The following is a 22,874-nucleotide window of genomic DNA, read 5'->3' as shown; positions in this document are numbered from 1 at the left end:
TGCATAGTATGTCTGATGTTTTGCATCGTATTTCAGATATTTGGCATAGTATATCAGATGTTTTGCATAGTATGTCTGATGTTGTGCATAGTATATCAGAGGTTTTGCATAGTATGGCTGATGTTTTACATAGTATATCACATGTTTTGCATAGTATATCAGAGGTTTTGCATAGTATAGCAGATGTCTTGCATAGTATGTCTGATGTTGTGCATAGTATATCAGAGGATTTGCATAGTACGTCTGATGTTTTGCATAGTACGTCTGATGTTGTGCATAGTATATCAGAGGTTTTGCATAGTATGGCTGATGTTTTACATAGTATATCACATGTTTTGCATAGTATATCAGAGGTTTTGCATAGTATATCAGATGTTTTGCATAGTATGTCTGATGTTGTGCATAGTATATCAGAGGATTTGCATAGTACGTCTGATGTTTTGCATAGTACGTCTGATGTTGTGCATAGTATGTTGGATGTTTTGCAGAGTATATCAGATGTGTTGAATAGCATATCAGATGTTGTGCATAGTATTTTGGATGTTTTGCATAGCATATCAGATGTTTTGCATAGTAGGTCTGATGTTTTGCATAGTATATCAGATGTTTTGCATAGTGTGCCTGATGTTTTGAATAGTATATCAGAAGTTTTGCATAGTATATCAGAAGTTTTGCATAGTACATCTGATGTTGTGCATGGTATATCGGATGTTTTGCAGTGTGTATCAGATGTTTTGCATAGTAGGTCTGATGTTTTGCATAGTATATTAGACATTTAGCATAGTATGCCTGATGTTTTGCAGAGTATATCAGATGTTTTGCATAGTATTTTGGTAGTTTATCATAGTATTTTGGATGTTTTGAATAGTATATCAGAAGTTTTGCATAGTAAATCAGAATATTTGAATGTAAGTTGATTGTTCTGCATAGGATAGCAGATGTTTTGCATAGTATGTCTGATGTTTTGCATGGTATATTAGATGTTTTGCACAGTATGTTGGATGTTTATCAGAGTATGTTGGATGTTTTGCAAAGTATATCAGATGTTTTGCATAGTATGTCTGATGTTTTGCATGGTATATTAGATGTTTTGCACAGTATGTTGGATGTTTATCAGAGTATGTTGGATGTTTTGCAAAGTATATCAGATGTTTTGCATAGTATGTCTGATGTTTTGCATCGTATTTCAGATATTTGGCATAGTATATCAGATGTTTTGCATAGTATGTCTGATGTTGTGCATAGTATATCAGAGGTTTTGCATAGTATGGCTGATGTTTTACATAGTATATCACATGTTTTGCATAGTATATCAGAGGTTTTGCATAGTATAGCAGATGTCTTGCATAGTATGTCGGAAGTTTTGCATAGTATATCCGAGGTTTTGCATAGTATGTCGGATGTTGTGCATAGTATATCAGAGGTTTTGCATAGTATGGCTGATGTGTTGCATAGTATGTCTGATGTTTTACATAGTATATCACATGTTTTGCATAGTATGTCTGATGTTTTGCATATTATGTCTGATATATTGCAAAGTATATCAGACGTTTTGCATAGTATGTCTGATGTTTTGCATCGTATTTCAGATATTTGGCATAGTATATCAGATGTTTTGCATAGTATGTCTGATGTTGTGCATAGTATATCAGAGGTTTTGCATAGTATGGCTGATGTTTTACATAGTATATCACATGTTTTGCATAGTATATCAGAGGTTTTGCATAGTATAGCAGATGTCTTGCATAGTATGTCTGATGTTGTGCATAGTATATCAGAGGATTTGCATAGTATGTCTGATGTTTTGCATAGTACGTCTGATGTTGTGCATAGTATATCAGAGGTTTTGCATAGTATGGCTGATGTTTTACATAGTATATCACATGTTTTGCATAGTATATCAGAGGTTTTGCATAGTATATCAGATGTTTTGCATAGTATGTCTGATGTTGTGCATAGTATATCAGAGGATTTGCATAGTACGTCTGATGTTTTGCATAGTACGTCTGATGTTGTGCATAGTATGTTGGATGTTTTGCAGAGTATATCAGATGTGTTGAATAGCATATCAGATGTTGTGCATAGTATTTTGGATGTTTTGCATAGCATATCAGATGTTTTGCATAGTAGGTCTGATGTTTTGCATAGTATATCAGATGTTTTGCATAGTGTGCCTGATGTTTTGAATAGTATATCAGAAGTTTTGCATAGTATATCAGAAGTTTTGCATAGTACATCTGATGTTGTGCATGGTATATCGGATGTTTTGCACAGTATGTTGGATGTTTATCAGAGTATGTTGGATGTTTTGCAAAGTATATCGGATGTTTTGCATAGTATATCGGATGTTTGGCAAAGTATATCGGATGTTTGGCATAGTATATCGGATGTTTAGCATAGCATGTCTGATGTTTTGCATAGTATGTCTGATGTTTTGCATGGTATATTAGATGTTTTGCACAGTATGTTGGATGTTTATCAGAGTATGTTGGATGTTTTGCAAAGTATATCGGATGTTTTGCATAGTATATCGGATGTTTTGCAAAGTATATCGGATGTTTGGCATAGTATATCGGATGTTTAGCATAGCATGTCTGATGTTTTGCATAGTATATTGGATGTTATGCATAGTATGTCAGATGTTTTGCATAGTATGCCTGATGTTTTACATAGTATGTCTGATGTCTTGCATAGTATATCAGATGTCTTGCATAGTATATCTGATGTTTTGCATAGTATATCAGATGTTTTGCATAGTATGCCTGATGTTTTACATATTATGCCTGATGTCTTGCATAGTATGCCTGATGTCTTGCATAGTAGATCAGATGTGTTGCAGAGTGTATGAGATGTTTTGCATAGTGTGCCTGATGTTTTGAATAGTATATCAGAAGTTTTGCATAGTATAGCAGAAGCTTTGCATGGTATTTCTGATGTTTTACATAGTGTGCCTGATGTTTTACATAGTATGTCTGATTTTTTACATAGTGTGCCTGATGTTTTACATAGTATGTCTGAAGTTTTACATAGTATGCCGGATGTTTTACATAGTATATCAGATGTCTTGCATAGTATGCCTGATGTTTTACATAGTATGTCTGATGTTTTGCATAGTATGTCTGATGTCTTGCATAGTATGTCTGATGTTTTGCATAGTATGTCTGATGTTTTGCATAGTATATTGGATGTTATGCATAGTATGTTAGATGTTTTGCATAGTATGCCTGATGTTTTGCATAGTATGTCTGATGTTTTGCATAGTATATTGGATGTTATGCATAGTATGTTAGATGTTTTGCATAGTATGCCTGATGTTTTGCATAGTATGTCTGATGTTTTGCATAGTATGTCTCATGTTTTACATAGTATGTCTGAAGTTTTACATAGTATGCCGGATGTTTTACATAGTATATCAGATGTCTTGCATAGTATGCCTGATGTTTTACATAGTATGTCTGATGTTTTGCATAGTATATCAGATGTTTTTCATCGTGTGCCTGATGTTTTGCAGAGTAAATCAGAAGATTTGAATGTATGTTGGTTGTTTTGCAGAATATTTTGGATGTTTTGCATAGGATATCAGATGTTTTGCATAGTATGTCTGATGTTTTGCATAGTATATTGGATGTTATGCATAGTATGTTAGATGTTTTGCATAGTATATTGGATGTTATGCATAGTATGTTAGATGTTTTGCCTAGTATGTCTGATGTTTTTCATAATATTTCACATGTTTTGTATAGTATGTCTCATGTTTTTCATAGCATGTCTGATGTTTTGCATAGTATGTCTGATGTTTTGCATAGTATGTCTGATGTTTTTCATAGTATATTGGATGTTTTGCATAGTATGTCTGATGTTTTGCATAGTATGTCTGATGTTTTTCATAGTATATTGGATGTTTTGCATAGTATGTCTGATGTTTTTCATAGTATATTGGATGTTATGCATAGTATGTTAGATGTTTTGCATAGTATGCCTGATGTTTTGCATAGTATATTGGATGTTATACATAGTATGTTAGATGTTTTGCATAGTATATTGGATGTTATGCATAGTATGTTAGATGTTTTGCATAGGATGTCAGATGTTTTGTCTATATCATGTCTCTATTTTTGTTGTGGATCTTTTTTGACACAGTGAAATATTTATAGCTAATACACATTTCTGTGAATCAATGACTATAAAGTACTATCTAATTGAATCCAAACTAATCTAAGTCAACTAGTAACAATTGACCCTAATGTTCATAATGGCACACACATGCAGGCAGGTAGCCACGATGCACACAAAACCACACACAGTCTGGTCACTCTACTAAAAATAGGGGTCATATCCGAAACCGTAGCTCATCTGCAGTCTGGGGAACTGAGGAGTACCACCCACACACACTAACTGACTGATGCCGCGTGGTGCCAGGACAACAACCTCTCCCTCAACATGATCAAGACAAAGGAGATGATTGTGGACTACAGGAAAAAGAGGACAGAGCACGCCCCCATTCTCACCGATGGGGCTGCAGTGGAGCAGGTTGAGAGCTTCAAGTTCCTTGGTGTCCACATCACCAACAAACTAACATGGTCAAAACACACCAAGACAGTCGTGAAGAGGGCACGACAATGCCTTTTCCCCCTCAGGAGACTGAAAAGATTTGGCATGGGTCCTCAGATCCTCAAAAGGTTCTACAGCTGCACCATCGAGAGCATCCTGACTGGTTGCATCACTGACTGGTATGGCATCAGCTCGGCCTCCGACCGCAAGGCACTACAGAGGGTAGTGCGAACGGCCAAGTACATCACTGGGGCCAAGCTTCCTGCCATCCAGAACCTCTATACCAGGCGGTGTCAGAGGAAGGCTCTAAGACTCAAAGACTCCAGCCATAGACTGTTCTCTCTGCTCCACATGGCAAGTGGTACCAGAGCACCAAGTCTAGGTCCAAGATGCTTCTAAACAGCTTCTACTCCCAAGCCATAAGACTCCTGAACATCTAGTCAAATAGCTACCCAGACTATTTGCATTGCCCCCTCGCTCCTCCCCTCCCCTCTCCACACCACTGCCACTCTGTTGTCATCTATGCACGGTCACTTTGATAACTCTACCTACATGTACATACTACCTGAACCTGCTGGTGCCCCCACACATTGACTCTGTACCGGCACCCCACTTGTATATATTGTTATTTTTTGCTGCTGCTCTTTAATTACTTGTTACTTTTATCTCTTATTCTTATCCATATTTTTTTTGAAACTGCACTGTTGGTTAGGGGCTCGTAAGTAAGAATTTCACTGTAAGGTCTACTACACCTGTTGTATTCGGCGCATGTAACTAATAACATTTGATTTGATCTGATTTGATTTTGACAAGGTGATATGCATCACCAATAGTATGGGATGATAGGTTGATGACAGAGATACACCTTTAAACCCCCTCTTGGAGTAGAGTAACTTGGTGGTGACATCTTATTGGACAGAATAGAGGCAATGCCAATCAGAAGACCTACTGTATACCTACCTCCCTGTCAGACATTGCCTACCTTTCTTGAGAGACCAATGACACAGCAGAATGAGTCATCTCATAATGACATGATCATTGTCAGTAGCAGGAGGAATTCCTGACTGCCTTGCATTAGCCACTGGTGCAGCAGTGGTGCTTTTATTGTTTTTCTGCTTTGCTGCAGTCACACACACACACACACACACACACACACACACACACACACACACACACACACACACACACACACAACGACCTTCACTGTAGGCATTTTGGGACAGACCCCGACACAGCTCAGGGTACAGCCTTTACAAGAACCTATAGAGACACTCATCTTCTGTGAGGTACTGAGCTATATCAGCTGATTCCACCCGCCCTCTCTGCCTCTCTCTCTGTCGCCCCCCCCCCCCATCTCACTCCCTCTCCTTTTTCATTCAGCTGTAACACACTGTACTATTTTTTACTATTTTGGCCAAACCAGGCGTAATGCATGCACACACACAAACAGACAAACACTCAGACACACCCACATGGCACGCATATATATGCCATAGAAACTGCACAGCACTCTCCTCCAGGATCATATAAAGACGTGGTGTATCCTGCAAGAGCGACAGTGCGTTAGCTCTCTCGCACACACACACACACACACACATACACACTGAGCTAGACTGAACCTCTGGACAGTAGTGCACTCAGACTACAAGGAAAAGCAGAGTTGGAAAGAGGACCCGAGAGGAGAGGAGAGAGGAGAGGAGAGGGAGAGCCACTGCTCTGAGAGACAGAGGGAGAGAGAGAGAAAACAAAAGAGAAGACTGGAGCATGTGTTTCTCGACCAAGAACATCTCCCCTTGGGATCCCAACATCTGCATAAAGCAGGAGAAACAGCTGAACCGAACCACATGCAGCTAAAGGACCTTTCCCCAAGCTCCTCAGTTAGCAGCATTATCAGATGAAGCATATTATTTTTCCCACACGGGGAGGATAAAAGACACTACTGTAGCACTTTTCTTGTAGAATTATTGTAAGAGCTATAGCACTTTGGAGGCTGAAACAGATGGTGAGTACTGCGCTGCGCTGTGTGTGTGTGTGTGTGTGTGTGTGTGTGTGTGTGTGTGTGTGTGTGTGTGTGTGTGTGTGTGTGTGTGTGTGTGTGTGTGTGTAAAAGCATCTGTTGTTGGGAAGGTTTTCTCTTTCTTTAGGCTTCTGGTGAGAGAATATTACAACTACTAGGCTAACGCATCGAGTCTGTACGCAATAAGAACGTGGTTGTTACCAGAAAACAGGCTGACTGTTCTCCCCCCTCATTCCAGTGCAATTATCAGAGTAAACTAATCCATAAACTTGTGGGAGCAAAATGAAACCAAGGGGAATTGCCATTGACCAAGCTGCAGTAAAGGTATCATTGCAATGCAGGTAGTGTGCACTGGGATGAGAACCACTAACTTTAGGGCTTTATAAAAACGTGAAAGAAGACCGCGGACATACAGCAGAGTACGTAGCTGAATAACCTTGTATATCAACTTTGCATGCAGACTTCCAGTATCAGGAAGTTGGTAAGATAAATAACATAAATGGACATGTTCCATACAGCATGAGTTCACACTGTCTTGCCGTCTTTTATAAACTCCATAGCAGTGGTTCTCACACCTCTCCTTGGGGAACCCCAGCTGCTCCGTGTATTTGAACTATTCCACAGCAACGCCTTGACTAGGTGAGTTCAGGTTGAGCTAGTTCAGGGCTACAACAACATTATGAAACGTCTTGGTGTCCCCGAGGAGAGGTTTGAGAACCACTGCTGTACAGTACATTGAGACAGCCGGTTTTGCGGTCTGACAATAACACAGCTTAGGACAAGAAATAACTTAGATTAAGGGACATGCGATACTGTAGATGTAGAGTTCAACACTGGGGACTATGTGTTGTTCTATGTGTTCTGTGTTCCACCACCCGCCAGACAGCCATCTGGAATCATAACTAGCATCTGTGCTGCAGTCTAAACCCTGCTGCCACGGAGGATTGAGACCACGGTCCTAATCTGGGGCAGGAATAACTCCACATTTACAACCCGTCAATGCGTTAGTCACATAAGTGGGAGGCGAACGGAAGCCTAATCTGATGTGATCTGTGTGATGGTGCACTTGATGGGACAAGCTGTCAAACGCAGTTCGTAAACACCATCTCTTGTAATTAAACACTTGGTATAAATAATGTGTGATACTGTGATGCACTCACCCCTGAGCTGGAACCTTTGCATACACAAATCAGATATATTGGCTCCCTTGCACTTTATAATGGAGTGCAATGGAGCAAAATATGATGTTTTCTCTTCTTAAAGCTGGTTGAATGGCTTTTTGTACCCTGTAGAGACCTGCAACTTACCACAGGTGAGATCAATTACAGAGTAAACAAAATAACTTGCCTCCAACCAAATGAATGAGAATTCTGAATCATTTAGACCAAGATTCTTTTGGGCATTTCATGTAAACAATCTCGATGTCAGTTTAGATGTTTTTCTACTTCTTCTTAGTCCTGTGTAGCTGTAAATCAAACGAATACACTTGTGAACTTGAATTTGAACACATTTTTTAAGAAATAGTCAATTGTGCAAGAGTGCCAACACACCTAAACACATCTGTACAGATGACCATGTGTCCAAACACGAACACGTCTGTCTACCCTCCTTCTGTGGGCAAGTCTGTACTAAATTATTGATGCTAGCTTTTTGTTGTTGTGCCCCTCCCCCCACCGCCCCAAAAGCTTCTCTCAGTGGCTGGTACTGTAATTCAATGAAAGCCAGCCCCCCACTGGAAAGGACTCCCAAGTGCTTCAATAACTTCAACTTCGCTACTGTACTGGACGTGCATGCTTCCCCCCCAAAATTAGGACAATCCATTGAGTGAGTGAGAACCCCAATAGGGAAGTGAAAGCTGATTGAGGGACTGAATGAAAAGTGCTCTGATGTAGGATAGAGAGTGTGAGAGTCTGTGTGTTTGTGTGTGTGCGTGTGCGTGATACGTAAATGGCAGGGGTGTGGCCAGAGGCACCTTCTGTTCAAAACCATAACCACAGAAAATTTTAAATACATTTCATTATGTACCGCCCCTCAGTGTTCCTTCTTTTATACTTGTCCTTGGCTTAGGGCAGTGTGTGTGTGTGTGTGTGTGTGTGTGCCTTCAGAAAGTATTCAGACCCCTTGACTTTTTCCACATTTTGTTACTTTACATACTTTTATTAAAATTGTTTAAATACATTTAAAATCTGCATCAATCTACACACAATACCCTATAATAACAAAGAAAAAACAGGTTTTTAAAAATCTAAAACAGAAATACCTTATTTACATTTGCTATGAGACTCGAAATTAAGCTCAGGTGCATCCTGTTTCCATTGATCATCCTTGAGATGTTTCTACAACTTGGGAGTCCACCTGTGGTAAATTCAATTGATTGGACAGGATTTGGAAAGGCACACACCTGTCTATATAAGGTCACACAGTTGACAATGCAAGTCAGAGGAAAAACTAAGCCATGAGGTCAAAGGAATTGTCCGTAGAGCTCCGAGACAGGATTGTGTCGAGGAAGGGTACCCAAACATTTCTGCAGCATTGAAGATCCCCATCATTCTTAAAAGGTAGAAGTTTGGAACCACCAAGACTACTAGAGCTGGCCGCCCGGCCAAACTGAGCAATCGAGGTAGAAGGGCCTTGGTCAGGGAGGTGACCAAGAACCCGAAGGTTACTCTGACTCTGAGCGCCAGAGTTCCACCGAGGAGAGGGGAGAACCTACCAGAAGGACAACAATCCCTGCAGCACTCCACCAATTTTTTTTCTTTGAATTTTAAATGTATTTAACTAGGCAAGTCAGTTAAGAACAAATTATTATTTTCAATGAAGGCCTAGGAACAGTGGGTTAACTGCCTTGTTCAGGGGCAGAACGACAGATTTTTACCTTGTCAGCTCAGGGATTTGAACTTGCAACCTTTCGGTTACTAGTCAAACGCTCAAACCTGTCACACCATTCAGGCCTTTATGGTAGAGTGGTCAGAAGGAAGCCACTCCTCAGTAAAAGGAACATGACAGCCCTCTTAGTGTTTGCCAAAAGGCAACTAAAAGAACCCAAGATTCTCTGGTCTGATGAAACCAAGATTTAACTCTTTAGTCTGAATGCCAAGCGTCACATCTGGAGGAAACCTGGCACCATCCCTACAATGAAGCAGGGTGGTGGCAGCATCATGCTGTGGGGATGTTTTTCAGGGGCAGAGACTGGGAGACTAGTCAGGATCGAGAGAAAGATGAACGGAGCAAAGTACGGAGAGGTGTGTGTGCCTTTCCAAATCATGTCCAATCAATTGAATTTACCACAGGTGGACTCCAATCAAGTTGTAGAAATGTCTGAAGGATGATCAATGGAAACAGGATGCACCTGAGCTCAATTTTGAGTCTCATAGCAAAGGGACTGAGTACATATGTAAACAAGGCATGTCTGTTTATTATTTTTTTATTATACGTTTGCAAAAATGTCTAAGAACCTGTTTTCACTTTGTCATTATGGGGTATTGTGCATAGATTGAAAAGGGGAAAAAATGTAATCAATTTTAGAATAAGGTTGTAATGTAACCAAATGTGGAAAAAGTAAAGGGGTCTGAATACTTTCCGAATGCACTGTGATTCAGGAGTAACGTGCAAACAGAATAATATGCCCCACCAACATTGGACAGGTTTACAGAAAACCCTCAAATTGCTGAAATAAGTTCATTAAATAAATTATGAGTCAAAAAAACTGATAACTAAAATAGCAGTGCAGATGGCACTCTTTTGCTATTTATTATAGGTTGTTTTGGGGTCACGTGTCACATGTGATGTGAAATGTTCCACGTCATATGTTTTCAGATTTCACGTTTTCACATGATTTACCATGTGAAATGTCACATGCAGTGTTCCAAAAACACGTTTTCACATGATTTACCATGTGAAATGTCACACGCAGTGTTCCAAAAACACATTTTCACATGATTTCATGTGAAATTTCACATTTGAAGTGTGAAATCATGTGATTTTTTCACGTAAAATCATGCAGTTCAACATGCGATAACTTGAAACTACACTGTTAGCTATTGCTGCTAATTTTGTGGTCGATGTTGGGGTCTTAATACAGTCAATTTCTACAGTAATAAGATACTTTATCAGTGTTTTGATAAACAGTATATTTACTGCCATTCACAATGCACTTGTGTACTTTTTGGCAAGTCCTAAAAATTAACTTGACATGCCTCACTTGCAACTAAAGGTAGAGTTGACAATTCGATGGAAATCCATTGAACATTCAATTTTTATTTTGTATATGAAAACTTAAGCGAAAAAGTACATCTTGTGTGCACTACAGCGCACAATGATTTTTATCCTCAACAAGTCAGGTTGGTGGAAACACAAACTTTATGCAGATAGAATATTCACATGAGAATCTGTCGCCAATTGGATGTAAAACTATCTATTTATGCAACTTCAACGTTGTTTCAGTTGCTTTCTGTGTCCCCAAATTTGCTTGACCTGATTTTTCACGGCTCAAAGCATCCACATTTCTTGACATAGGTGTCTCAAAGAGCTGTCAGTCAAGTTGAGCTCATGAATATAAGCTCCCCGCCCACTGAGCCTGTCTTTTCAACATTCGTGGCAGTTAGCATGAGAGAGAAATTATAACGAGTGATATCATAGTCACTCAAAAGCCTATTTTTTACAAGGGAATCATAATAACTGTTCAGGACCTTTTAAGTTATTGGAAAATGCATAATTCTTTTACACATTTGCAGGACAGATAACGTCAAAGGAGGTGCCCCATTTGAATTGGCATGACCATCAAACTGCTACAACATTTCCACTGACAGTTGGCACAAACACATAGATAGTTGACCACACCCACAGATGCGCTAATTACCCCACCTATCAAAAGTGCAGTGATGATCGTACCATATATTCAAAATATTGAATTGAAAAATGTTCCCATTATATCTACTTTTTGTACCCCAGGTAACAACACTGTAGTGTAACCTAACCATACCATTATGTTTTAATTGTGTCAATATACAGTACCAGTCAAAAGTTTGGACACCTACTCATTCAAGGGTTTTTCTTTGTTTTTAGTATTTTCTACATTGTAGAATAATAGTAAAGACTTCAAAACTATGGAATAACACATATGGGATCATGTAGTAACCAAAAACGCATTGAACAAATCAAAATATATTTTATATTTCAGATTATTCAAAGTAGCCACCCTTTGCCTTGGTGACAGCTTTGTACACTCTTGGCATTCTCTCAACTAGCTTCATGAGGTTGTCACCTGGAAAGCATTTCAATTAACAGGTGTGCCTTGTTAAAAGTTGATTTGTGGAATTTCTTTCCTTAACGCATTTGAGCCAATCAGTTGTGTTGGGAAAAGTTAGGGATAGTATACAAAAGATAGACCTATTTGTTAAAAGACCAAGTCCATATTATGGCAAGAAAAGCTCAAATAAGCAAAGAGAAATGAAAGTCCATCATTACTTTAAGACATGAAGGTCAGTCAATCCGGAACATTTCAAGAACTTTGAAAGATTCTTCAAGTGCAGTCGCAAAAACCATCAAGCGTTATGATGAAGCTGGCTCTCATGAGGACCACCACAGGAAAGGAACACCCAGAGTTACTTCTGCTGCAGAAGATAAAGTTCATTAGAGTTACCAGCTTCAGAAATTGTAGCCCATATCAATGCTTCACAGAGTTCAAGTAACAGGCATCTCAACATCAACTGTTCAGAGGAGACTGAGTGAATAAGGCCTTTGTGGTCGAATTGCTGCAAATAAACCACTACTAATGAAAACCAATAAGAAGAAATTTGCTTGTGCCAAGAAACACGACTGGTGGAAATCTGTCCTTTGGTCTGATGAGTCCAAATTCGAGATTTTTGGTTCAGCCTGCCATGTCTTTGTGAGACGCAGATAGGTGAATGGATGATCTTCGCATGTGTGGTTCACACCGTGAAGCATGGAGGTGTGATGGTGTGGGGGTGCTTTGCTGGTGACACTGTTAATGATTTCTTTAGAATTCAAGGCACACATAACCAGCATGGCTACCACAGCATTCTGCATTGATACCCCATCCCATCTGGTTTGCGCTTAGTGGGAATATCCTTTGCTTTTCAACAGGACAATGACCCAACACACCTCCAGGCTGTGTAAGGGCTATTTGACCAAGAAGGAGAGTGATGGAGTGCTGCATCAGATGACCTGGCCTCTACAATCACCCAACCTCAACCCAATTGTGATGGTTTGGGATGCGTTGGACCACAAAGTGAAGGAAAAGCATTCTAGGTGAAGCTGGTTGAGAGAATGCCAAGAGTGTGCCAAGCTGACATCAAGGCTACTTTGAAGAATCTAAAATGTATATTTATTTGGCTACTACATGATTCCATGTGTGCTATTTCATAGTTTTGATGTCTTTACTATTATTCTACAATGTCAAAAATAGTAAAAATAAAGAAAAACCCTGGAATGAGTACTGTAGGTGTGTCCAAAGTTTTGACTGGTACTGTATGTTCCAAGCAATTGGTATGAACCTGGTGGCACTGCAGACACGTCGATGCACTCCCAACCGACCGGTTGGAAGTTCAAACCATTAATTTATGCTCTACATCAAGTGTCTTTGAGCACTGCTAGTTTTAAATTGTTGTTACGTTGATGGTGATTACGAGACCATTATTTATTTGATTCTGTGCAGCTTTTAGCGAAGTGCCGAAATACATTATTGCCAATAAGTCTGTGGCCATATCTCTTTCACACTCACATATTTGGTGATGTAGCTGCACTGTAAGCAGGACATTTCAGTTTGCTTGCAACTAAGAGGTTATGAATTGAAATCCCATTTAAGGCTAAGTCCCAATTGTGGTCACAGTACACGATTTGACAGAATCAGAATACATCAGAGCAATCTTGAGGGAATACTATTTGAGTCAGCAAAGGATATTCATATGATAGGTGAGATATACAAAACCTTGCAGAGAGGCTGTCCAACTGACAATTCTTTAAAAAAAATATAAACTATCAGAACCAACATTTTACAATAAATGACATTGGCACAAGATGGAGGGAATGTTGCAACGTAACTAATGAAAATGTATGCTTAATCCAGTATAAACTAATGTATAGAATGTATTACACAAGAGGCAAACTTGACAAATTATACAGCACAACGGTAGGGTCATGTCTTAAGTGTAAAACTAACATTGACTCAATTATCCAGGCCTTCTGGGAATGTTATGAAATCCAAAAGTTATGGGCGGAGTTAGAAACTTGGCTGTCAGAAGTGTTACAATGTAAATGTACTTTTAATCTGTCTGTCTGCATATTTCAAATTTGATTTGTCACTGGTGTAGACCCTACAGTGAAATGCTTACTTACAAGCCCTTAACCAACAACGCTTTATTAAGAAGTTAAGAAAAAAAAGTGTTAAGTAAAAAATAATAAAAAATAATTAAAGGGCAGCAGTAAAATAACAATAGCGAGGCTAAATACAGGAAGTACCGGTACAGAGTCAATGTGCGGGGGCACCGGTTAGACGAGGTAATATGTACATGTAGGTAGAGTTAAAGTGACTATGCATAGATAATAAACAGAGAGTAGCAGCAGCTTAAAAGAGGGGTCTGGGAAGCCCTTTGATTAGCTGTTCAGGCTAATCTGGGGGTAGAAGCAGCTATGAAGCCTTTTGGACTTAGACTTGGTGCTCTGGTACCTCTTGCTGTGTGGTAGCAGAGAGAACAGTCTATGACTAGGGTGGCTGGAGTCTTTGACCATTTTTAGGGCCTTCCTCTGACACCGCCTGGTATAGAGGTCCTGGATGGCAGGAAGCTTGGCCCCAGTGATGTACTGGGCCATACGCACTACCCTCTGTAGTGCCTTGCAGTCGGAGGCTGAGCAGTTTCCATACCAGGTGGTGATGCAACCAGTCAGGATGCTCTCAATGGTGCAGCTGTAGAACCTTTTGAGTCTCCTGAGGGGGAATAGGCTTTGTCGTGCCCTCTCCATGACTGTCTTAGTGTGTTTGAACTATGAAAGTTGGGTGATGTGCACACCAAGGAACTTGAAGCCTTCAACCTGCTCCACTGCAGCCCGTCGGTGAGAATGGGGGCGTGCTCGGTCTTCCGTTTGCTGTAGGCCACAATCATCTCCTTTTGTGTTGATCACGTTGAGGGAGAGGTTGTTGTCCTGGCACCACGCGGCCAGGTCTCTGATGAAAGCGCTCAAAACACCTTTTATCAGATCTTCCCATTTCATCTCCATCTGCTATCACCTCCTTGATGCTGGACCTCTGGCAGAGAGGTCAGGGTAATCTTCTCAAGGCCCCAGCACTAATCGAGGAATGAGGATTACCTCATCTTCTTAAGGATGGTTAAGCTGCACTCAAACAATGCTGGGTTGTTTGGTTCATTGGGTCACTTAGTCAGGTTTTTTTTCTTTAAAAACTGCTGTGTTATTGATGCTGGGTAAGGGTTTATTGGTGATGGGTTATTGAGATATGACTCACTGGGTCAGATCGAATGATTGGAGGCATGGCTTAGTATGGGTGTGGATTTCAGATAGTTGTTTTTAGTCATCCATAAGAGTAAAAGTCATTCCTGTTCATCTGTTTTGTTGTATAATTAATACATGGCAAAGTTGAACATTGACATGTTTGTAGTTTCAATAAAGCTTATAGAAGTGTTTGAGTTCCTTATTTGCCTTATATAAACTTAACATGATGAACAGGAATGTCATTTACTCTCACTGGTGGCCAATTAGATCTAGCTGATAGCCACACCCTGAATACTCCACACCTCCTGAAAATAACCAAAGGATTATGTAAAAAAATGACCCAGCTGCTAGGTCAAACCAGTCTGAGAGGACAAAATGCCCAACTAATGGTTAAATTAACCCATGTTTGGGTAAGCCTCAAAGTGAACTGAGTATACACTCAACCCAACAGAACACTAAATGTGTTCTGTTCAATATTTACTAGCGCCGGGTTACCAACGAACCCAAATAGTTTTTAACACAGCATTTTTTTTTTGAGTGTGGTGTTGCTGCACTGGTGACAGCTCCAGTCAGTGACAGAACGCTGTGGTTCATCTGACTCCAGATCAGATGTACTCATCATGCTCTGATTAAACAGGACACGATGTGCGATGTGCAATGCGCACACCTCACATGTCAAACAGCAAAACACCCAACGAAGATACGCTAATATAACCAAGTGCACCTAAAACTGGGAAACAGAAGCAAGAACACTTCATATCAAAATTTGAGGAACAGAAGCAACTACACTTCCTACTGAAAATTGAGAAACAGAACCAAATGCACCCAATTCTGAGAAATACAACCAAGCACACCCAATACTGAGACACGAAGATATAACCAAGCACACCCAATACTCAGGCGTCAAACTTCACAAAACCAAACAATACTGTAAGTGCCCTCAATGCCTCCTAACTCTACCTACAGTTGAATACAGGAAATCATGTTGTATAACCCTAGTGAGAGTACAGCGTATGAGAATGTAAGAGGAAAGGAAGAGGAGGAGAGCCTTTGTGGAGGGATGACAAAAGAAGGACCTTGAGGCTCCTCTAAACTGGTTCTACTAAGTGGCAGCAGAGGCACGCATGATGGAGCTACATCATTTCTCTCTAATCATGAAATTTAGGACACATTTCTCTCTTTCTCTCTCTCTCTCTCTCCTGTGTGATTGTCTGCAGGTGAAAGATGAGGGTTGTCTGTGTTCAGTAGAAAGTTAACTTTGACTTCATCTCCGTACAGTATTTGCATTTCCTTAGTATCAAGCTCTTTTTTGACTGAACCCCCCCCCCCCCGCTTGAAATACCAGAGAAGTAAAATGGAAACAAAAGTGATAAAAAGGGAAACAAAGTCTTCAACAGTCAGAGGGATAAGAGGGTGAAGTATAGAATGATGTTGTTCCAAATCAGATGGAAGAGATTGTTGTCCTTCCTAATCTGTACATGTGGCATATTATCATATTCATTATTATATAAGAAGAGAGTTAAACTGCCAACAATCTCTCTCCTACACATCCAAATACGCAATGTGTATTGCTCATCTGATGACTCCTTTTCTCTCGTTCTCATTCTCCCGCTCTCTTTCGCTTTTTTCAGTCTTTCTTACTGTTTTCCATTTACCAGGGTTCTGCATAGCTGGTGGGTGGCACAAGGACGGCACCTACTGCCAGTGCCAGTCTATGGTGGCACCAGAGTGGGCAGAGCAGACATGCAGCCCCTTGACAGGACCCACCCGGAGAGCCTGGGTGAGTGACTACCGCAGGGGGCTGATTGACAGGCAGAAGTGTTTAGTTACTCGTCTTTTAAATTGATTTCACAATTTCCTGTACGTAGATTTGACTTGGCATCCAACGAATTCTGGGGGTTGACTTAGATTACTCAGACATTTGGCGAAAATCTTGCACTGGTCATGTCATTCAAATGTGTAATTAAATTTCTCTCCTTTTAAATCTCTCCTCTCCTCCCTCCCGAGTCTATGCAGCCCTGCCCAGTCTACTGCTGGTACTGCTCGGTCTGCTAGAGGCGGCTAGCGGTTGTCCCACCTTGTGCATCTGCAAAAGCAATGGCACAGACTGTACAGGCCTAGCTCTGCTCTCCCTAACCACCGTCCTGCCCCTGCTGCCCCAGGACACCCGCACCCTCCGCCTGCCCCACAACAACCTCTCCTCCCTAGGCGACAGGGACCTGTCCAACCTCAGCGCTCTGGAGCTCCTGGACCTCTCCGACAACCACCTCTTCAGCCTGCAGCCAGGGGCATTCTCTGGACTCAGTAGCCTCCAGTGGCTCAACCTCTCTGGTAACAATCTGGGTGACTGCCCCCTTCCTACCTCTCTTGACCCCAGTAACCAGACAGAGGTGACACAGAGTAACAAGAGTTGCTGGGGGCTGAGCCGAGAGCTGTTCCAGGGTCTGTGGACACTGAAAGGGCTGGACTTGTCGCTGAACGGCCTGGTTGTTCTGCCCATAGGCCTGCTGGACGAGCTCCAGGGCCTGGCCTGGCTGTCTCTGGCTGGAAACAAGCTGCAGAGCTTGGACAGAGCCACCTTCCAGCCCCTGGGCAGCCTGTTGAGCCTCCAACTGGCAGGGAACCCATGGGAGTGTGACTGCAACCTGAGGGACTTCAAGCACTGGATGGAGTGGATGCTGTACAGACGTGAGTGCTATGTTGTGTATTGAAAGGCTTTAAGGTTACAATGTTTCAAGTACAGCCAAGTCATTTCGCCTTCGTTCCATGTCATGTACTACTCTGATACTGTATCAAGTATGTAAATGAGATTGATTAGCTGTTGATTGTGTTAATGATCCACTGCATGACTCTCTGTGTCTCAGATGGGCAGGTGGATGCTGTGAAGTGCAACCTCCCCAAAGAGCTGAGGGGGCAGGACATCCGCAGCATCCCCATAGAGATGTTCAACTACTGCCTGCAGCTGGACAACCAGGACAGTGTCCCTGGCTACAACGGGCCCAGAGGAGGAAGCCCACCCTGCGTCGGTCGGATTAACGGACCCATGAACGGGCCCCAGGTTAACCAAGAAGAATGTGTGCGCCAGCGCTACCGGCCCGTTAGCGTGCGCAGGGCCTGGGGGACTCAGATCGTGGCGGCGTGTGTGTGCGGCGTGGTGTGCGTGTTGATGGTGGTGGCGGCCACCTACGGCTGTATCTACGCCTCTCTCATGGCCAAGTACCAGAGGGAGCTGAAGAACAGAGGGCAGCCGCTGATGGCGGGGGAGGGAGGGGGGGAGACAGATGCTGAGGACGGAGCCTGTATGTCCTCCCCAACGTCACCAGATGAGCCAGAGCTAAAGGAGTCCAGCCCGATAGTCCACGGATACAGAATAACGGGCTTTTGACCATTGTTTTTCTGACTGGCTGAAACTCCTGTTACAAGCATTCAGTGGACTGAACTGCATGTCGTACTCCTCTGTTAGGGCATTCTAGGTGAGGGAATGTACGGAGCTGAGAAAGAATATCCCTGCTGCACATTGCTGGTGGTGGAGTCATACAGACATGATCATACAGGTGATCGTATAGAGTAAAAACTGGAATCCTGCTTTGCTTCAAGACGTGTGGATGCTCTGTGGTTTGTTCTGCCCTGTGACTCTTTAGTCAGCTCTCCAACTGTGTGTTCATGATTTTGGCACCTCTGCACCTTGGTTAAAGAGACGTTCCTCGAAATTGTCTTTGGAATTGTTATTATTCTTTGATCCCACCGTTGTCAAAGTTATTTGTGTTTGAAGCAAAACATGTTAACAGATCATAGATTAAGTCAACATGTTGAATATCCCTGTCCAATATCCCTGTGTTGTAACTGCGCCAAATGTTTCGCTACAATAAGCCCAGGTAAACAATCCCAGTAGTGGTTGTCGCTCAATTAGTTGGATGAGAGAAAACCAAAAAATAGTTGAAATGAATGTACTGAGAAATTAATGTTAAAGCAGTCTTTCTTGTGCATTAGATCTGTGCTCATGTGTAGTTGCTTAATTTAATATTCCAAATCATATCTATGCAGAGGTAGCCTGCTTTCAATGTTCCAAAGCCATACAATACAATAGCACGCTACTGACCTCTAGAGGATGTTATGATAACAGCAGCTGAAGAGAATCAGTTCCATGGATAGCAGCCATATTCATTACAAACTGAATCTAGTTGTCAGCTATTTCCATTTAACCATTTAGAACTGTCAAAGAGATCATCAACACTGCCCTAAAACAGGTGTGTATATATATAACTATCTCCTTATTTAGTTAACCCTTATTTTTGTCTCTATGTTAAAGCTGAAATCTGCGTAAGGTAAAACAGCGCCACTGGTCGCCCCCCAGGTGTTATTGTTTTTGTTTTGTTGAGGAAATGGAGTAGAGGAGCATCCAGCATCGTGGTAAAATAAAATGGTAATACGTACTCTACTGTTCTATCGCATGTGCAATGATGTCTGAGGGGGGGAAAAACTGTGTGGTTGTTTGAAGTAACGTTTTTGTTTTGGAAGTATAAGTTTCACCGCTACGGATTCCAGCTTTAAGGGCCACAGCTTTAAGGGCCACACACACCCTATGCAAACAGAGCAACGGCGCGTCGTATACAGTCCCTTCCAAAATTTGAGCCACACAAAAGAACATAGAACTACGTAGAAAACAACGTTCCATCGCTGCGTTTGCATAGTTTACGTAAAGTGTGTAGGGGCCTTTAAGCACATTCAGTATCTGCTCTTCAGGTTTGCTCCAGAAGACGAAGTGAGAAATGTGATATTCTGTTCCTCACGCCGATGAAAATAAAGCATTTATTTATCTATGCTGCCCGTCACAATTTATTCCTGGCTGAATTTTTCATTCTAGCTATATTTATGAGACAGGTCTTGAAAAAAAGCCTATGAAGATGTGAAAACCATCACAGTTGTCACAGGAACACACACTCAACAGTAACCATGGTCTTTTGGGGACAAGACAAATGGAGTGCTTCCCTCTCCACAAGAGAATGTGTGTCAAACATTTAGCAGTAGCACCCCTGAGAGTACTACTTCCAGTATGAACACTTCTATGTGTATTGAACACTCCAGTACACATAGAAGCCACAAGATGCATCAACGCCTCCAGCAGTTGTGAAAAGGAGCCAGACATTTCAGAGAGAGTAAAAGACAGCAGAAGCTTACCTCCAGCCATGGCTGTCTTGCCTCCCGATGATACAGTCACAGCTGTGACAGCTATGACATACTTCGACGCCCCTGTCACAACAGAATCAACCATCAGTCTCACACCACCTCTGCAGTGGCATATTGCAGTTTCGTGGACCCCCCAGGTCTGAGAAACCCCCCTCCAACCCAGCTAGCTTCCTACAATTGTACACATTTTGCCATGGGGCAAGTAGAAAAATGTGGCGTTTTACAGTTAAAATCATGCTATTCTACACATTTTGCATTGAGGCTTTGTACATTTTGCATTTTTAAAGCTAATTTCCTGCTATTCTACCATTTTTCCATGAGGCTGAGAGAACATTTAGCAGTTTTACAGTTAATTTCTTGCAATTCTTTTAAAAATGTTTTTACACGGCTTATGACATGTTCATATCCTATCAGGGGAAGTTGGGAGGGGAACCATAGAGATTCTATTAAATCACTAGAGGGACTATGTCATAAACCCTTGAAGTTCCAGAAGGGGTGGGAAATGGCAGCCATTTTGGTCAGGGAGAAATTCAAACCAGTCTAATGAGAATGAATGGCAGTAGAGGCATAGTCCTGAATTTACTTATGCAAGAGCCTGTGGGCCTGTGGTACGCAAGTTAACCTCTGACCTATTGTATGTCTGTATATTAGAGTTAGGGTCAATTCAGCTAAAATTCCTGCCAGTTTGGGTTTGATTATGACATTTCTCAATAGTGATTCCACTCAATTCCTAAATTGACTGGGTAGAAGACAGAATTCACTAGACTGGTGCCAGGTCGGCTTACCAACACCTATGGCCATTGTCACGACAAGTGTTGGTAAGACAGCACAAGCAGATGTGTGACCGGGCTAGGAATTGAACTCAACCATGGATCACATGGTAGGCCTACAGTACCTGTCTTGTCTTTGTTGTCGTTGTCCTCCACCGGCATGTAGTAGAGGAATCTTCCGGGAGGGTTCTCCATGGCCAGACGGTACCACAGGGGGAAGTGGTCCATGGTGAACAGGTTGTCCTTATCCGCTGGAGTCAGGAACTTCCTTTGGAGCAGGAAGTTAAGAGAGATCAAATTCCTCGTTCGTATTCATTAGTGCACAATGTAGCAAAACGTTTTGCAACGCAAAAAAAACATTGTTTCTTATTGGGCAAGTTCAGGTAGTGCCTTCCTGTTTCTTTAATTTGGTGCCAATGAATACTTCTGTGCTCAAAGGACACAGTGAACGTATAATATAATGTAGGGCTAATGTAGGTTGTTTGACTCACTTGGCGACCCTGGTCTCCATGCCGGTGTATCTGGTCAGCCGGATGATGCCAGAGCGAGTTCCCAGGAAGGCTGTCTCCACACCCGCCTCCGTCCTGAACATACACAAATACACAGATGGGTCTTTAATGCACTTGAACACACATGCGCACACATATGCACATACTCATGCTCACACGCAAACACACAACACACACACAAACAAGTACTAGCTAACATAAAATTACATTTGTGAAAATAATAATTTTGTAGTCTTACCCAGATGCATTGAGCATTATTGCCTGCCAGTAGGCTTCTAAGGGGGCTGTCACCACAGCATCAAACAGGGTCTGCTGCAGCAGCACCTCGTCACCTGGAAGTCACAGACACTCAGTCAACATCAAACCGGACATCTGCCTGATATTATATCTGTTTATTTGTCTTAATAATAGTATTTATTATCCCCATTGGCCGATGCCCTCTCAACTGCTAGTCTTCCTGTGGATCCACAAAAAAAGGTTTGGATTTAGGGTTCGGGTAACATTCGAATTGGGGTTAGCGTTGAATAAATGGTTGTCTTTGGAGGATGGAGCAGGTTGTAGAGACAGTACTCACACTCCAGGTCAGGCTCCTTCCCCTGCAGGTAGCGAATGACAGCCTGGAGCTGAGAGTATTTGCGGTGGTGAGGGTCAATGTCTGTCTCACAGTATGTCCTGAACAGAAAGGATACAGTACGCCCTGAATGGATGAGGGGTTTTCACTCTATTAAGTCCAAGGGCCATTAAAGGCCAATGAAGTATTACAGTCCAATACTCTATCATTTAGAGTATTAGAGTTCAATACCCATTGATTTAGATTATTACAATTCAATTATTTAAGCGTTACACTCCAACATTCTGTAATATATAATATTATTGTCCAATTTTCATTTATTTATCTATGCTTACCACTCAGCGGCTATGGATAGATCAGGGGACGTCAGGTCATGCAGGCCTGAGAGGAGATTGGATGAAAACCAGTCAATAAACCAGATTGTTCTGCAGTAGATGAGTGGCAGAGAGAGTGGCCAATGGCACTTACCCTCTTCCACAGAGACCGTCCCCATGAACATCAGCTGTCCGTGACCCCTGGTCAGCACCATACCAAAACTGTGGAGGGAAATACATAAGGTACAATGTGGAGGGAGATGTTCAATGACTTTATTCAATCTAATAGGCCAACATTCCATACACACTAACCTAGTATCACATTTACCTGAATGGGGTGTCGTTGATGGTTGTGTAGAAATAGTCATTTGTTAAGAACATAGGCCTTTTCTGTTGTAAATAAAACATTTGAAATGCGTTGTGAGACAGTTGTTACAATCAACAATATTGAATCGTTTTTACATAAACTACTGAGCCACGTTTAATCTC

At 41.6% G+C, this 22,874-nt stretch overlaps 2 protein-coding genes across 3 annotated transcripts in view; one reads left to right on the top strand and one right to left on the bottom strand.

Annotated features, from left to right (window-relative positions):
- The window catches only part of LOC139369905 (voltage-dependent calcium channel subunit alpha-2/delta-4-like), a 101,723-nt gene that overhangs the window by 34,392 nt on the left and 44,457 nt on the right, over positions 1–22,874 (bottom strand). The window contains exons 17-24 of the mRNA XM_071109189.1: positions 22,714–22,775; positions 22,540–22,607; positions 22,407–22,452; positions 22,075–22,172; positions 21,739–21,832; positions 21,483–21,575; positions 21,117–21,259; positions 20,213–20,284 (exon numbers count right to left, since the gene is read on the bottom strand). Of these exons, the coding sequence (XP_070965290.1) occupies positions 20,213–20,284; positions 21,117–21,259; positions 21,483–21,575; positions 21,739–21,832; positions 22,075–22,172; positions 22,407–22,452; positions 22,540–22,607; positions 22,714–22,775 (676 nt within the window). The remainder of the gene's footprint in view (positions 1–20,212; positions 20,285–21,116; positions 21,260–21,482; positions 21,576–21,738; positions 21,833–22,074; positions 22,173–22,406; positions 22,453–22,539; positions 22,608–22,713; positions 22,776–22,874) is intronic.
- On the top strand, positions 6,086–19,804 carry LOC139369914 (leucine-rich repeat and transmembrane domain-containing protein 2-like). 2 transcript variants are annotated; one of them, XM_071109200.1, is made up of 4 exons: positions 6,086–6,553; positions 16,693–16,814; positions 17,051–17,722; positions 17,899–19,804. In XM_071109200.1, the coding sequence occupies exons 2-4, from the start codon at positions 16,778–16,780 to the stop codon at positions 18,417–18,419; spliced, it is 1,230 nt and encodes a 409-aa protein (XP_070965301.1). In that variant the 5' UTR covers positions 6,086–6,553; positions 16,693–16,777; the 3' UTR covers positions 18,420–19,804. The 2 variants fall into 2 exon arrangements, with proteins under 2 accessions (XP_070965301.1, XP_070965308.1); XM_071109207.1 differs by having other exon boundaries at positions 16,666–16,814.

This window comes from Oncorhynchus clarkii, chromosome 2 (genome assembly GCF_045791955.1).
Source record: "Oncorhynchus clarkii lewisi isolate Uvic-CL-2024 chromosome 2, UVic_Ocla_1.0, whole genome shotgun sequence".
Taxonomy (NCBI): Eukaryota; Metazoa; Chordata; class Actinopteri; order Salmoniformes; family Salmonidae; genus Oncorhynchus; species Oncorhynchus clarkii.
The sequence above is the reverse complement of the archived record's forward strand: the minus strand, read 5'-3'. Positions and strand labels throughout refer to the sequence as shown.

Bases quoted from the DNA above. Each gene is read 5' to 3' on its own strand.
- LOC139369914 (XM_071109200.1), top strand. From the start codon at position 16,778: ATGCAGCCCCTTGACAGGACCCACCCGGAGAGCCTGG. The intron at 16,815-17,050 runs GTGAGTGACTAC...GAGTCTATGCAG, and splicing joins GACCCACCCGGAGAGCCTGG to CCCTGCCCAGTCTACTGCTG. The intron at 17,723-17,898 runs GTGAGTGCTATG...TCTGTGTCTCAG, and splicing joins GGAGTGGATGCTGTACAGAC to ATGGGCAGGTGGATGCTGTG.